Raw genomic sequence first — 17,062 nt, 5'->3', positions numbered from 1 at the left:
AGAAATACGGAAAAGGCAGTGTTTCTGACAAGCTACGTTCATCATGACAACTCGAGAATAACTGCTTGTGTGCGAAGCTAACTGTGCTACGTGGATGTAAACAAACCTGCAACCTAAAAGTACCTGGATGTGCGACTTAATCACTTCCTGTTCCTTCCTGACCCCGGGGGCTTCATTAGCTCATCTTCGTCCAGTCTGAAAAGTGAATAAACTGAGGCGAATGATGACTACTATGCCACAGCACTTTTTATGACATGTGACGAACTTGGCTAACACGAACAGGCAATCATGTGACTGTCCAATTAAATGGCAGGGAGGGGAGTGAGCAACGCAGTTGGTCAATATATATCGGTCACTAACTACGGGTTACGGGGTGTGTGGCGTTAACTACACCAATGGAGGCACATAATAACATTATATATATTTGTTTAGCTTCATGAATGATGATGTGAGCAACTGTCAAATAAGAAAAATGCGAGGGAGCTGTCAGCGGCATCGGCGCTAGCAAACACAAGCTAACAGCCGCGACCGGAACACAAACAGGCGCCCCGGGAGCGAGCGAGGCGGAGAAATGGAACTTTTTTGGGGTGAACAGCTGCGTCTTTAGTCCCCGGACAGCAGAAGCGACCCAGCTAGCCCCTCCGTACCTTGAAAGTCTGGCTGAGTTGTAATACGGGATTCTCCTCGAAGTCTTCCGTAGCGGATTTAACGGGATGCTGTCAGCCATCTTGGCTGGGCAGTACACATCCTGACGTCACGTAACAAAAAAAATGCTTGGGGTTTGTGATGCGTTCGCGGACTGTCCAGAAATGTCGTAAATACAGAGCTTAAAAAAGACGTTATGGTTGAGGTTAAAGAGCATAAATGGGGGTATTTTCCACTTTCTCTCTGTTATTCTGTCTCTGTAGCACAACATAGCGCTTGGGCAACGGATTTCTATAACCAAGACAAATAAGGAATGTGTCTTCTTCCCAAAAGTGGAACTGACTATATGTAACGCTGGTGAATGTCCACTTTCCGAGATTTACGGAAACGCAGCATCAATTATCCGTTGAAAAGGGATTTAGAGCAGATAACCTGTTTGCTGCATGCTGATGAAGAAGCGGTTGAAACGTTTACAAAAGCTAATAAGTGAACCTTTGATAGTTTTTCTGTCCACTTTGTTTCTTTTTCATTTAGTGCCAGATAATATTCCAGATAAATCGTCTGGTTTTTAAAACGACGTGCCTGCAAAAACAAGTTGCCACGGCTATTTCTCCATGAATCTGAAAAGTTTCCACTTTCTTATGTACTCCTGATGGATGATGACGTATGTTTGGATATCACCTGCATTCATCCTCTCACAGTTTGGAAAGAGATCAAAATGTTATTTTTAAATAAGCTTATTATTATTATCATTATTATAATAACAAGAACAAAAAAGATAAGACACAAAAATGCATTTTGTTTATGTGTGCATGTCTGTACACGCAGGAGTTGCAGAAAACAAATGTTACGTCAATGTTAACTCAAGAGGAAGGTAAAGTTGGCAAAAGTAGTTGGAGATGAAGCTAAATGAAAAAGCTCTGTTGAACATTTTTACTAGAAATAACTCAGAGTGTGATTTCTAGTGTGTGAAATAACATCCAGACAAGTACGCTCGTTTTTCGGTCTTTAAACGGAGCGAGGTAGTGAATGGAACATACAGACTGTTTGTTCTAGTTTTTATTTCGGGTCCAACAGTTCTCACCATTAACATTGACAACTGGTAACTGTGGGTATTCATGAGCATGTTTTGTGCTTTGCACCAGCTAGCAGCATTGGGCAGCTGTCCGGAGGAGATAACAGACTCTTTGCATTATTGATCTGATCATATGTTCCCTTTTCTTCAGACCAACCAAGGTTTTCAGGTACAAGTTAACCAACGTATTTAATGTTTAGAAACACACACACACACACACACACACACACACACACACACACACACACACACACACACACGGCAAATTAAAATAGCAAAAATGTGAATACCCTACAATTCTGTCAATTGATAAAAACTCCTTTTTTAATTCTATATATAATACAAGAAGAAACCAGATTTATTTTTACAAATATTTTAATGTCCATAATAGATTGCATAAGTCTCCATTCATCTTTTTTTATTATTTTCAATTGATTCCAATTTCTTTGCTGTCATCAATCAGCATAGAAAAATGCCTATTATTCCCCAGGTCCATGCCCGTCTTGGTGAGACTGGTTATTGGACTTCCTGCGGTGCTCACTCTGTTCATGCTTGCAGTCAGAGGGTGCAGCTGAGAGATGCCCCTGTTCTGAATCACAGAGATCTCGTTGTTCTTCGTGGCCAAGCTGTTGGCGATAGCCGTCGCATAGCGGTTCCAAAATCCAGGGTCTACATTCATCGCTCGAGCTGCCAGGTCCTTCTGAAACATCTCTCCAAACTTCGCGGCCTCTCCGCTCAGCAGGGCCATGGGGTTCTCCACCGACAGCCGCCGGCCTCTCCTGGCCGGCGCGTTGTTCCACATGTGAGTTCCCATATGAACCTGAAAAGGACACGGAAGTATTTAAGAGCTGGTTGATGCTTTTAAAAAACACAATCGAAAGAAGTTTCAGTTTATTTCATGGGCGTCTGCGTTTACAAGATCCATCAGTAATATATCTCCACTAGTTCTGGTTTGTGAATGTCGATAAGTCGAACAGAAGAAAATTATTCAGCAACAATTTTGGTTTCTTGAGTGATTATACAAGCAAAAATGTCAAATATTTGCTGGTTCCAGCTTCTAAAATATGAAGATGTTCGGCTTTATTTGCCTTATTATATGACAGTAAACTGAAATAACAAAACAAGCTATTGCGATGCATTTAAAAAAAAACATTTTATAAAAAAAAACATTTATTAATAAAAAAGATAACCATCAGACTAATCCACTAGGAAAATAATTGTACATTTCAGTCATATACTTGTTTTGTAGAGAACTGTGATGAATAAAAGACACATAAAAGACAAAAAAATAAATAAGGTTTTTGTTTTTTGTGGTTTTGCTTTTAATGGAGAGGAAAATACCTAGAAACTAACATATGACAGATGTGGCACTAAAATATGAACAAGGCATTATAAATCCCCACTGAATCATATGTGGCTTAAGCACAGACTTTTATTTTGAAAGGTGCACATTAACCAGTTGTTACTCTTATGAGAATAAATATGATTTAATGTACAATATGTATACTTTTTGATATATAGGGAATTTTCTGTGCTTCAACAGCAGTTTAAAATCACAAACTTTACTTTTCTCTGTGAAGACATATTTTATTTGTTACTCTATGATTGTATGGATGCCATGTTGTTGCCGTGTACGCTGCTTTGTCCTAAAACACTGAAAGACAGCCAGGGAGTGTGTTCTTAGCGTGGACCTACCTTCAGATTGCCTTTCGTGGTGAAAGCTCTGCCGCAGATGGAGCAGACGAACGGTTTCTCCCCAGTGTGCGTGCGCTCGTGGATCTGTAGCGCGCTGGCCGAAGAGAAGTTCTTCCCACAGACGTTGCAGTTGTGTTGCTTCGGCGTCCGGCGAGGAGGAGCGGGGCCGAGCAGCGAGGTCATCCCCGGGCTGCCGACGGACGCGTAGGCCGTGGGGATGTGGATGCTGAACGGCGGCCCGTCCGACGGGTTGTGTGGTTGACCGTGGCCATTCACCTCGGTCTTTATCAGGCCTGACGACGTGCTGCTAACCAGGCCGGGAAGGCTTTGACCTGCAGCTGAAATGACAGTTTCATCAAACCTTCAGTAGATCATTTGACATCCCCAGAAGGGACGATATTTAAACAGCACATTGTACTTTAGTAGACAGTGTTACTTAATTAGCACAACAGTGTGAACGTACCTCTTTCTCTGCTCAGTTGGAATGACATGCTATAGGGAGTCTCCTCTTTCACACACAGCTTGCTGGCCTGTATTCCTCTCAGCTCTTGGGCCGCTGCAGAGGTGGGAGACTCAGATTGCTCTCTCTTCACCGAGGCTGCCAAAGACTCTCGGGACTCTGGCCTGCTGTTGTTCGCTGCAGGTGATCTGATGGTCACGCCCTCTGTGTTGCTTTGAATCGGAGACAGCGAGACGCGAGGGGAAAAGGAGGACTCCGACACATTCGGGCTGCTATTCTCCACCCTTTTCTCCGATAGAGAGCATTTAACGTCCAGTCGGCTGCCGTCGTTGAAACCGTTTGTGAGGGGTTTTACGCCGAAGGAGTGGTTCAGGCTTAAAGTGGAGTCGATCATCCTCATTTGGTTCTCCAGCGCAGCGAGGCTGGAAACGATGGTGGAGGACTTAGGAGGAGAATGACATTCAAAGATCATGGGTTGAGACACGTTCACAACCTCCTCCATGTTCTCCACCTCCTCTTCCTCGTCGTCGTCCTCCATCGAAATGTCATCGACGAAGTCGTTGCCATTGCTGCTGAGACTGTCGAAGTTCCTCTCGTTGAAGGAGACGTCGCCGTCCATCTCCGGAAGCCCGTCCGCCAGGTTGGAGTCTGGAATCTGGCCCACCATGTGCATGCGGATGTGCTGCTGCAGGACGACGGCGTTGGTGAACTTCTTCTGGCAGATGGGACACGAGTGCTGCACGTGAACGGGAGTGTTTTCTCTGTGGACGCCGATGTGGGTCTTCAGGTTGCCCTTGGTGGTGAACGCCCTGCCGCACACTTTACACTTGTAGGGCCTTTCGCCGGTGTGGATGCGGTAGTGCATCTTCAGCGCGCTCTGACAGCTGAGGACGCGGTGACAGAGGACACACTGGTTGGGGTCTGTGATCTTCCTGTCGATGTTCTCCACCAGCTGCTGAAGCTTTGAGGTTTCGGATGTTTGCATAAAGTCCAGGAAGCCGCCGGATGGGAATTTCGTTTCGTCCGAGCTGAAGGAGAGGGGCGGCGAGTCGGAGACGGGGGACGCTGAGGGGGCGTGTTCGGGCGTGGTGGCCACCGATGGGATCGCGGCGCTGCTCGCTTCGGTTACAGGGTTGGCTCTCAGTCTCAGGGAGCAGCTCTGGGGCAAGTGCACCCCCTCTGTTTTCAGTATGTCGGACGCTTCTGTCTCACGGTTGGACTGTGGCGACTGTGAAACGGGAGAGAGATGAGCCTCGCTGCCTCTGTGGTGAGGTGACAAAGATACACATTCACCGGGAGCCGACTGGTAGGGAGATTTAACAGATGGTGTTACACTTACAGGGTCATTTGACCCTCCCAGGCTGGTAATAGCGGAGGAAAGCGGAAGAGCCATAGTGGCTGGCAGAGCTGCTACAACAGGTTTGCTGTCCAGCCATGAGGAGCCGGGCTTTTCTGGAGGGAAGGACATTCCGTAGGGAATCCCAGAACTTGTTGGCACATTGTCTAGATACTCTGGCACCGGGTAGGGGTTCATCTGAACGTGAGGATACTTCTCTTTATGCCTCTGGAAGTGCACCTTTAAGTTCCCTTTCGTGGAGAAGCGATTGCCGCAGATGTTGCATTTGAAGGGCCTCTCTCCTGTATGGGAGCGCAGGTGGATCTGCAGAGCGCTGTCGCTGCCAAACACTTTGGCACAGAACCTGCATTTATGCTTGAAGAAGGGCTCCTCTGGGCTGGGCTTCGTCTCGAACAGGGGCACGTTAGGCAGTTTGCCCTTCCTGTGCTTCATCATGGCCGCGAGGGGATCAAGTGCATTAGCTGTGGCGGCGATGCTGGCCAAGGGATTGGGGAAAATGACGCTACTGGGGGGGCTCTGAGGTAGAAATGGCAGGCTGGAGGATGAGCTGAGGAGGCTGCTCGGCCCCAGGGGAAGCGGGCTGGAGGAGCTCAGTGTCTGAGTGCAGCTAATGCCGCCGGTGTGTGAGCCTGCGTAAGGAGGCAGCAACGTGGAGAGGCCGCTGCTGCAGCTGGAGAGAGACCGGGGGTTTTCCGAGGAAGCTGAGGTACATGTCACGTCTCTGAAGCTGGACGGCCCGCATACAGTTTGTGAGGGGAGACTGTGTGACTTCTCCAGCGCAGAAGACAAAGAGACGGCAGCCTGCCCGTTGATGGAGGAGGGCATCGTTCCTGACAGGGGCATGATGGGAGGAGGGGCGGTGCTTTGAGAAGGGAAGGGGTTGGGTGCCAGAGTCAGGGATCTGGAGACCGGGTTCAGCGCCGCCTGCGTCGGTTGTCTGTTCATGATGGCTACCTGGCTGCAGATCTGCTCAATGAGCTGCAGCTGGTGGACCTGTTGCTGCTGCAGAGCCAGCAGGTGTTCCAGGATCACCGGGATGGCCGCCGAAGCCACCTTCCCTCCCGCGCCGCTGCTGCTGATCCCCTGGGAGAACTGAGCGACCGCCACCCGGGTGCTGTGGAGAATCTCCAGCGTCACGTTGGTGCTCGGCATGCCGTAGATGCCGGCGGCCGACATCTGGAGGGAGGAGGCAGAAGATGGAGGCTGGGAGCCGGAGGTCGTGGTGTGTTGGTCCTGTTGGTAACGCTCAAGCTCCATGGCTTCATCACGCTCCACGCCTTCCTCCAAACCATCCAGAACGCCGTTCGACAGCGTCTCCCCGAACTCAAAGCCGGCGTCTGCGGACTCGGCTGCAGACGAGTCGCTGGACGGCGTGCTAGGAACCGGAGAGGGTCCGACAGGAGATTCCTCCGGCATCCCGTCGTCCTCCTTCACTATCAGCACCAACGGATCCTCGGTGCAGACTTTCTGATGTTCGCTCAGTTCGGCCCAAGTGAAGAACTCGGCACAGCATTTGTCACAGATGTGCGTTTCCTCGCTGCTATGGCAACCATCAGCCTCCTCTCTCTCCATGCCCTCCACGTTGCCTGGAAGCACGCACAAAATAAAGACAGATTAAGAATGAATAATTGATCATTTATCGTCCTGATATTTCACCAGAGGGACACATTTCCATTTATCGTGGTGTAATTAATCCCCCAACACGCAGAGCAGCCAGTCCATCCGTCCTGACTCACGTTATGTGGACAAGCCTTGTTAAAACCCACCGAATCTGGGAATCCACAAGAGATCCCAAAAAAACAAACAAAAAAAACAAAACAAAAAAAAACATCGGACTAAATTAGAGGGGTTTTATTTTTACATTTTTATAAATGGAGCATCTAGAAACAGGTCATTTGATTTGAAAAACGCCTTTGGATGGAAATGTGTTTTTCTAACTATGAAGCAACTTAATAGGAAACTGAATGGGAATCCAAGATTTACCTGCAATTAATAGTCACTTATTTTTCTCTATTAAATATAAATTTAGATTTTAGATAAGTTTCCCCAACTATTATATGGAACTATTATTTATTCATACAAACACACACACACACACACACACACACACACAATAGGCTCCACATCGTTTCAAAGTGTTGACAAAGGTTTTAAACTGGCACCCCCTGTTTGCAAATGTTAATAATCTCCCCAGAAAATCAATAAAGTTCAATGAAGTTATCTGACCTCTCGATTGTGCATTCAGACAGATAATGAAATCCCATACAGTATATTGATTTTTTTCCTGTTTGTACATTCATACATTTATGCAGAATGTTTCTCATCTTTATGCACAAAAAGCCTTTTCTGCATTTTGTTTGCAAAATGGTCTAAACTGATTAGAAAACCTGACACTCACTAATTTACCTGTAAAACACTTACATCTCATTAAAATGTGTTTTAATGCGGTAGCTCTCAGACGTAAATCGAGTATTATTACCATATTACTGATCATGCTTGTGTTCTTATTTCCAGGGGAACACCATTTTGATTCTGCATCTACACCAGGCAATGAAAAGTGTATGAACCTTAATATCATATCATCAATACAGGAGAAACCTAAATTAAAGTTCACTTTTACATTGAGATCAAGAGGAAACCAATAAAAGGTCCAGAATATCCTCATGTGGTTATTTTTGATGTTTTAAGTCCTAACTCGTGTGTCGCGTTAATCCACTTTTTAAGTCCAAATGCATTTGTGAAAAAAAACCCAAACACTTATGTCACATGGAAGACAAGTCGTCCTTCTGTTTTGACAGAAGATCTTTGAGATTTGACACTTTAGACGCGCTGTTCATCTGTTCGGGCTTTGCCCCATTAGGAAACACACATCAACACCAGATGGAAAGATTTGGGCAAATCAATAGGACGTTGTTGTTCCATACACCCGGCCTCCCTACGTTCAAGAATCACTATTTAGATTCAGGATGGATCCTACGAGCTTTAGCTAGCAATTATTTTTTCAATCAATTCTATTTTGCAAAACATTTTTATTTGCAAACGTGACAATAATTATTTTGTGGAAAGATAATATTCTTTCCAGCACAAAATCATAAAATCTAGTGTGAATCAAGTGTGTGTGTGTCGGACACATCTGCTGCACCTTTGTTCTTAAACAGTGAATGTGGACGATTTCAACGTGCATGTCTTTGTGCTGAATCTGTGTGTGTGTGTGTGTGTGTGTGTGTGTGTGTGTGTGTGTGTGTGGACTCCAGTTATCACTGTGTTTCACCTGAATGACTGAGTTGTGCTAAAGCTCAACACAGACTGGGACGTCTGGTGTGTTTACAGATCCACCAGTAAACTCATCGAGTCCTCGTGCGACAGTGTGTCTGTTAATCTGTAACATGTTTATTAAGATCACACGACGCAGATTAAAGTATTGTTTTTCATACACGGGTCAATTTGGAGATTTTGGGGCTGTTTTGCTTCCATAACATGACTTCAGATGGCGTTTTATTTTACCACTTTGTCTATTTGTGTCTGTAGATTTCTCCCAAATTCACCAAAAGTTACAATTAGATAATCCCTCATTTTCATAATTAAACATAACATTAAAGAAAGCAAAAAAAAATATTTTCTTTAAATGTAAGAAATCAGCTGAAAGTTTCATAGTGAGATTAGAGGTTTGGTTGATTTATATACACTATTTACTTCAAAATGTATGGAATTTATCTTGTTTTCTCAAAATTATTTTTTTTCTGAAACTCCAGAAATCTCCACTTCAGAAACACTGACATACATAGAACATTAGTTTATTTCCTATCTATACTTTTTACAGAGGGATTTGTTCATATATCACTCAAAGCATGATTTATACTAGATTTTATTACTAAAAATGTCAGAAATTGATTTTGTAAAGGCTGTGAACAGTATTCTGTGATTTATGGATTCATGCAAAGAGAAGCTAAGAATTCACTCCTTAAAAACCTTTCATTCAAACACAAATTTTGAACCTGGTTTTATCCAAAGTTCATATTTCTGTTCTGAAAATTATCAAATATTTAATAAAATATTTGCATTTTTAAATGTAACATTTCAGAAAGGGGAAGTTTCAAGTTTATATCCGTTTGTTATATTTTAACTCTTTTTCACCTGAAGTGTCTCCTTTTAATACATCATAAGCTGAAGCTTCCAACTGTCTCGTATCTGAGATAATAATAAAAATGATTTAAATCTTTTTACTTCAGTTCACAAAAGAGGAGTGTAACCACAGCTGAGTGGGTCAAATCTCCTTGAAAGTCAAAGCCGTCAGAGGTAAATAATCAGAGTGGCTGGCTCACCATGTGGGTGGTCTGAAGATCACCAAGGCGATTCAGCAAACACAGGAGTGAAAACACTTCCACTGTCTTAGCTCAGGATTTCATTTGCGCTTTGTAACATTTACTTCCAGCAAAAACAAAGAAAAGATTCGGGCTTTGATTTAAAAGCTGACTATATTTCCAAATATAATAACAGCGATAGAAATGTCACCCCCGCTCCGTCCACAACGTCGGGAGCAGAAAACAGATTTATGTCTTGTTTCTTGCTGTGTGGTTTTGGCGGAGAGACGAGACGGGGGGAAAAAAAAAGAAGAAAAAAGAAAGAAAAATCACGAAGCTGCAGCTGGAGAGCAAACAGACTCTGAGCCCGGCGTTGTGTGTGTGTGACCTCCGGGGGCTGCAGAGGTCAGCGGTTCAGATGTACTAATTGTATTATGATCCAGACACGGAGCACTTGCCCCTCGCAGGGTGAGGCTGACAAAGGTTAAGTCAGCAGGCTCAATCAAAGCCCATCTCCGAGTGGCGGAGCCCCCCGCCTGGCTGCGGGACGGTGGGAGGGCCCGAGTGACGAAGAGCCCCCGTCCACACTCAACACCTTTTCACAGCCACAAGTAACAAGAAATAAATCACTGACAAACACGTGAACAAGTGCTGATGATGATGATGATGATTTGGACCAATGTGTGGAATTTGCAGGCCTTTTTTTCCTCCTTTTGCTTTTCAGAACATGATAAACAAGGTGGATGTTGACATAAACGCACAAATCAAACGCATCATATTCCATTTGATTAATTTCATTAACTGTCAGTTAAAGCAGGTGTAGGAGGAGACATTTTCTCAAAGGTTTTGCACCCACTTCATTTTTTGGGGATGGATGTGCAGCCGATAGTTTAAAGGTTAATTTATGGTTAAAATGTTGGTGCTGGTGGGAGTTAGAGCTCAGCTGTTAAGTGTTGATGAGCTGGTTGGAATAATAACCAGGCAACGTGCATGAGGAGAAAATGTAATTGTTTAATTAAATAGCAAAAATATTAGAAATTATGTTAGGCTTCTGGTGTACCATAACATAGGCTGGCAATGTGTGATAAAGAAGTGAGATCTGGTTACAAATAAGGTGAACCAGGCTGATGATTTTTAATTGGTATTTCATACACTCCACATCCAGATCCATTTCATCTTATCTGTTTGGGTTTTCATCGTATTTATGAAACAGTTTGCAGGAAAATACGTTAATTACGCACAACAGTTAAATATCTGTTATTATGATCAGAAAAGTTTAATTTCAGATGATTTTCTGCTTTATAAAGTGTTTCTCATTAAAATGTGAAAGTTTTAATAGTTGACAGGAAGGCCTCGAACACAGAATCATCTCAAACATACAGAAATAATAATCCTTCAACGTATAATATATGGATTTTATTCCGTGCTTTGGTGGATTTTAAAGTTCACAACAGGCCTGGTTTCTATATATCCCCCTAAAACACAAATTAAATACGATTGTTTTATGTTGTGCAGTCTGCTGTTTGCACTCACGCACAGTATCAAGTCAATAAATCTGGATCTGATTTCTTTTTTTTTAAATAAAACATTAAAAAATAATAGAAAAATACTCCATTTAATCCCCTTCTTGTGACCAAAATTAACTTTTTTTTTTATACTCACAAGGTTTCATCTGGTAAACCTCAAAAATAATTCAAAAATAATAATACATAATTTAGAGTCAGGCATAAACAGGAAGTAAAGCAACCTAAATCATATTTAATTTACGAAACCTTTGGTATATTTTGGAGCCACCGTCATGTAGTTAAACATGCTCTTTGCAATAATAAAACGCCTTTGAATGAAGCGTCCGTGTGTTCCTGTTAACGAGCAGCGGCTGAAGTAAACACAGTAAAAGTGCTTTGAAAGCCTACCGTTCGCGTCTCCATCGGACTCGAGGTGCTGCGGCTTGGCTTGCTTGCGGCGGGACATGCTGATCTCTCTGTGCGACTCGCTGCTGCCTTCCGCCGACTCATCTACGAGCGGCGACTGGGACCTTTCAGGGGGAGCGGGGTCGCTGGAATAAGCGAACAGCGGCGGCTGGTGTTGATGCCCGTGTGCAGATTGCGCATGTCAGTGTAATTGTGATGGAGGAAAAGGATAACGCTTGCTTTTTTTTTTTTTTTTTTTACGACTCTCGCTGCCCTTCGGCGGCCGATTGGCTGCGGTCCAGCCCAACTCACGCTAGATATGGAAATGAGGGATGAGGGGGGTTTAATAATAATTAGTTCACTTCCTGTCCGGTGCGCGGCACAACTCTCCGAGCGGCTCCAGCATGGCTTAATCCCGACGCGGACTCGCTGTGAGGGGCTCGTGTTTTAGCGCAGCCTTGGTCTTAACTTTGTGTCCATCTCGCCGTAGTCCAGTTTTGTGCGCTCTTAGGGTGAGTTTTGAGACGCTCCAGTTTGAGCCGACTTCTCAGGCTGTAGATGAATGGACTTCAGACAGCGGGGCAACACTAGCGGGAGCAGTTATCCTTCCAGAGGATATGCTGAGCCTTTAAAAAGCTGCGTAAAGTCCAGAAGAGATGCGTAAGAAGAGGTCCTTCGGGTTTGGTACGCGCGTAAAAGTCAAACTTTGCGCGTAAAAGGAGTTCTCGCTCAGGTTGCGGATAGGTCCGATCTCACACTGGAAGCTGTCGGAAGTGAGACTCCGTGGTCTATCCGAGGCACCGGCGCCCTCCTTGCTGCCTCCGCCTCCGGTCCATCATTAGATGCCCTTCAGCCGCCTGCGATAGGCTACTGCCAGGATACCACAGGAGGTGTTGGAGCCCTTGCTTCATTTGTTGCGACCTCCCACAATTTGGCGCCATAATAGAGACAGAAAAAATGTCTCGGGGTTGGAAAAGAACTCTTCTTCTGAGTGATGATGAGAGATGCAAACCAACATGGCAAATGTATTTTTTTTTTTTTTAGTTTTTACTGGACTTTTGGCGGCTGGTTGCCGTAGAATCGCTGACTAAAGGCGACAGTTTTGAATTAAAGCTCTTTATTTGTAACTGCAGCTATCACCAAAAGATCACCGGGGGATAACGAAGCCCCATAATATGAAGTGTGTAATTAAAATCAGTACTTATGTTATTGTTTGATCCTCCTCTTCCACACAGACTAGCTATTTCAAAGCTGAGAGAAGAACGACACATACTTCCCCAAAGCTGTAATCCCCTTTCACCAGGCATTGTCCCAAAACTTGTAACTATGTGGTATTAAAAGATGCAGCTGGGGGAGGACAGAATCAGCTGTTGATAATTGTAAGTACTACACAACAGCCTGGTATTGATCGGCATGTCTCCTATTCCCCTGCTATGGAGAGATAAGGAGGCCTCGCTCCTGCTGGAATATAATTTCTTCTGACCTATCAGGTTTCTACAGACTTATGATGAATAGCCAGAGTGGCCAAGAGAGGGCTTATCTGGAAACTCAACCCTCCTTGATTCGATATTGATTCTTTGTAACCAGCGTCGCCACACAAAATCAAACCAGCAACTACTTGACCATGATCTCTTCCAGATTCTAACTTGGCCTGCACTAACGCAGGCTCCACTCACGGCCCCGAGCGCCACTTGAATTTGATTGTGGCGTACATCTGTCGGAGGCACAACTGTATCATTCTGTGTTGTTTGCCATGAAGAGCCATGGATCTGTTTCTGAAGGGGGGCCGGGTTCACGTTCAATAAATGATATACAAGGATAAATAAGCCTTAATGTGGCAGGAAGTGAATGAAATCCATGAAATGACACCAAATACAGACAAAACATAGTGATACTCTGCAAAAAAAGACATGAGGGAGATTTAATAAATACTCACATAAGAAGTGGACGTAGTCATGGTGACATCACTGGACAGTTTTGAAGCCTCGAGCCATCATCATCTTGGATTTTTGCAACCAGTGAAGGAAGTGACCATATTTGGACTGCAAAGGAGCGACGGGTGGATGTGAGACACATAAGCAGCAGAGCGGCACCCTTACTGGATCTGGATCCATGTGGATTCTGGTGTGAAGCTGTTGACTAAAAGTGTTAATAATAGTGTTAGTTGTCCTAGTAGCTAATTACATAGGTGGCGACAGTAGCGAGGCTGTAATAGTGACACTGTGGTAGCAACCTGTCAATCACTAGGTAGCCCCGCCCCAAAGCATCGCCTGCTTTATGGTCTAGCTGACTCTAAATGGACCATAATTTACTAAATGAAGAAGACTTGAAGACCAGAATTGCATGTAAACTTTTCTCATAGACTTCTATACAATAAGACTTCTTTTTGCAAACACTGGAGTTGCTTAAGGCACTTCAGCATTGACTTCACTTCTTCACTTTTCAGAACCCGGGGGTTGCCAACTGTTCTTAATATAACGTTTCAGTTCATCAAAGTGCAAAATGAAATGACACTATAGACATATAGAAAACATGACATGAGGGAGTTGCACTTAATTCCAGAATAAATAGTAATGCATCAAATACAACCACCGTGAAGCTTAAATTGGAACATGTGCCAGCCAGAGAGACGTGTTCAGCTCTCCAGATAATTATAAGGTAGAAATACTGAGGTCATGAATCCTACTGGGGGGTTTTACAGATAAGAGCTTGGGTGTTTTGTTTATTTTCCCTGGTTTGCTTTGGAAAATGACTAACCCTCAGCCTTCCAGTTATACGGGTTAGTCATCTTCAGACAGGTGACTAAATGTCCTATTTTTATGGAAATCTGCAGATGTGAAAATGCAATTTTAATTTGACTTCTGAAGAAAACTACACACCCACGCTAAATACAGTTTAAAGCCACGGGATCGGATATGATCGTTTTAAAATAACACATGATGTAGTCAGTGATCAACAAAGGATGCTAAGTAGATGGGGATTGTACACATGGATTCACTAAGTGATAGCAATTAATAAGAATATTTTTTATAGTCAGCGGTGACTTGCTTCACTTCAAAGTCTGCACATGTAACAGATAAACAACGAAACATCAACATGAGAGGTTTGAACAGATCCACGCAGGCAGAGGACCAGCTACCTGAATCCTATTGACCCAGAGCAGCGTCTGGCAGTCTGTCAGAGCTAAATTGTTGTATAGCTGAAGCCGCTGCAGGATATTTTATTGAGTTTCCTTTTAGCAAAATGCCCTGAGTTCATTTGAGCAGTTACGCAGCGGACATGTCTCAGGTTTTTATAGGAGAAAGATAAGAACAGAAGGAGAGGATCTGGTCTGTGCTGCCTTTGTCAAAGTTGAAAGGAGCAATACAGTTCGCCATCTTGTTTGGGATTCGTGTTGTTGTGATAATATTCATCACAAACTGTTCCAAAAAAATATATTGACATGATTAAGTAAAGTAAAGGCCTTAAGTCTTGTAGTTAAATATGTATTTCACTACTTTCAACCTCCACTCTGTTTGTACACTTGAGAATGAAGAATCGTCCATTTAAAAGTGAAAATCTGGAGTCTGCAGAATTAAAGATCACAGTGGAAGTCTGTGATTGACTGGCAGCTGAATGCAGGAGAAGCTACGTCCTGCCGGATCTGGTGGATCTTTACAAAGTCATGCTGTGCAGCCAAACCTTCAAATTCTAGTGGTGATCACAAAGTTGAAAAATATGAAGTTCAGAGGAAATAAATATATAAAATGATGTATCTGGACGTGTATCTAGGCCTGATACAGAATATGTGACATTATCAGACAGCGTGGAATCAAAGAATTGTTCAAATGCTAAATTAACTTCAGGAGAAATAAAAGGGAACAGCTGAATTAACAAAGCATGGTGAGCAGCATAATCTCCTAAAATCTGAAATTTAATGAGAAAGTGAGAAAATTTGCTTTTTTATATATAATTTGGTGAGGGAACCCTTTAAAGAATTTAGTCCCTTCCTATTAGAAGTGTCCAACAGTAAGACGTGCGGCTGCAGTTTGGAGCTCAGTGTGTGCAGCCTGCTGATTCGTTTTGATTTACTTTTTAATGAAACCAACCCGATCATAACAATTTTTTTAGTTGAAAATATCTCTCTGTTGGGGGGCTTCAGGGTGGCAGTCCGTCTCGCCCTCCACCACCAGCCCGGCGCTACATAATAGATCTAAAAGAATTACACTCACTCAGGCTCTGTTTCCTCATATAATCACACAAAAGGATTTTTCTTGAAAATGATCATAAATCACAGGCCGGATCAATACACCGGGCCCAGGCTGCACTAGCCTGATAACACAATCAATACAGGGTATTTGGATTTTAATTAATACATGACAGGGCCTCAGCCCTGAAACGGTGAAATATGACCTCAGCCCCTTTTGAAATAGGTCCTGCCGAGCATCACATGCGGCCCTGATATCTGCTCCAGCTCATCAGGAGTCAGTGTGATCTGGGACCCGAGGAGGTGAAGGGAGGGACGCAGAGAGACGGAGGGGACGGGGACGGACGTATATTTGTACACGAAGCCGGTAAAGCAAGACTGACAGCCGAGCAGCACTGTGAGGCTGTACTCACTGTAGGAACGGCGGTGCTCTGGGCTACATGCTAACATTAGCAGGATAACACGCTAACAAGGGGAGTAACATGCTGATCTTTAAGCATGATTATTTCTTCTTTTGTAGATTTGTGAAAGTATTTATAATCCAAAAGCACAACTGTATATATGATAATACCAAGATACTTGGAGCTACGACGAGGAACGTTCATTTTGGCACCCCCTGTGGACAAAAGCGGTAGTTTTTTCCAAGCATCGTCTCGTCTGATTTCACAGGGAATCAAACCGATTAGAATAACTTTGTAGAAATGGAAAATATTCTCACTCATGGCGCTAAAGGAAAACTTTCTTGGGCGTCTATCAAATAGATGTTGAGATATTTCACTCAAAGAAGCTGGCTGAGCCAGTAACACCGCCATAGAGCCACGCCGCTATAGCACGCATAAAAACAAGAGCCGGATCAGTCCAATCCATCCTCACGTCCCTCCAGTGTGACCAGCCAGTGTCAAAGCTGATATGGAAGCTCAGACGGGCTGCCTGGCAATATCCAAAACCTTCACTCAGCAGTTATTGCAGCTGAATGGGAGAGGCTCCTTCATCCTAAAACACAAAGCAAACGGGGGAATAGACCAAAAAGAAATCACAAGTGAACAAAGAGGGATTGAACAGAGAGCGGAGAGTGATAGACAGCACCAAGACAGGGCTGTTAGGTTATGTAGTCTGAGGGCTGAGTGGCCGGGAAATTTCTGATCGCTTTAATTCACTACACCCAACTTGGCTCGGCTCTCTCCCTCTCTCTGCTTTTATCTAACACTGTGTTTCTCTATTGATTTTTTTTTCTTTATCTTCAAGGCTGGATAAGAGGACAGAGAAGTACGGCTGCGAGAGTGAATGGAGAACTTTTCCTGAAGATTGCTGCTATTCTCCGACTTATTGCCTCCTGTCCTTCATGGTTTCACATGACGTCCCGGGTGTCAGGATCGCCTTCAGGCCGTAAATGAGGAAGTGGGCCGGGATAGAAAAAAGCAGGAAATTGGATG

The 17,062-nt window shown here is 44.0% G+C and overlaps 2 protein-coding genes across 5 annotated transcripts in view; both read right to left on the bottom strand.

Moving 5' to 3' along the window:
* Positions 1–750, bottom strand: part of atp9b (ATPase phospholipid transporting 9B) — a 37,616-nt gene extending 36,866 nt beyond the window's left edge. For 2 of the 3 annotated variants that reach the window (XM_084032498.1, XM_084032499.1), the window contains exon 1: positions 648–745. In XM_084032498.1, coding sequence (XP_083888624.1) covers positions 648–727 — 80 coding nt within the window. In that variant the 5' untranslated portion in view covers positions 728–745. Of the gene's footprint in view, positions 1–647 lie in introns of all 3 variants that reach the window. The other variant, XM_084032500.1, reaches the window with a different exon arrangement.
* A 1,331-nt stretch (positions 751–2,081) lies between these two features.
* Positions 2,082–12,287, bottom strand: sall3b (spalt-like transcription factor 3b). 2 transcript variants are annotated; one of them, XM_084031811.1, is made up of 4 exons: positions 11,447–12,287; positions 3,879–6,818; positions 3,416–3,753; positions 2,082–2,540 (listed from the first exon to the last, which is right to left on the bottom strand). In XM_084031811.1, the coding sequence occupies exons 1-4, from the start codon at positions 11,502–11,504 to the stop codon at positions 2,148–2,150; spliced, it is 3,729 nt and encodes a 1,242-aa protein (XP_083887937.1). In that variant the 5' UTR covers positions 11,505–12,287; the 3' UTR covers positions 2,082–2,147. The 2 variants fall into 2 exon arrangements, with proteins under 2 accessions (XP_083887937.1, XP_083887938.1); XM_084031812.1 differs by lacking the exon at positions 11,447–12,287 and adding an exon at positions 9,555–9,787.
* Positions 12,288–17,062: the final 4,775 nt, after the last annotated feature.

This window comes from Eutrigla gurnardus, assembly GCF_963514095.1.
Source record: "Eutrigla gurnardus genome assembly, chromosome: 17".
NCBI classification, from domain to species: Eukaryota; Metazoa; Chordata; class Actinopteri; order Perciformes; family Triglidae; genus Eutrigla; species Eutrigla gurnardus.
This window is presented reverse-complemented; position numbering and strand designations above follow the sequence as displayed.

Coding starts and splice junctions, on each gene's coding strand:
- sall3b (XM_084031811.1), bottom strand. CDS start 11,504: ATGTCCCGCCGCAAGCAAGCCAAGCCGCAGCACCTCGAGTCCGATGGA. Junction 6,819..11,446: donor GTCCGATGGAGACGCGAACG/GTAGGCTTTCAA, acceptor GCGTGCTTCCAG/GCAACGTGGAGGGCATGGAG. Junction 3,754..3,878: donor CCAACTGAGCAGAGAAAGAG/GTACGTTCACAC, acceptor CTGTCATTTCAG/CTGCAGGTCAAAGCCTTCCC.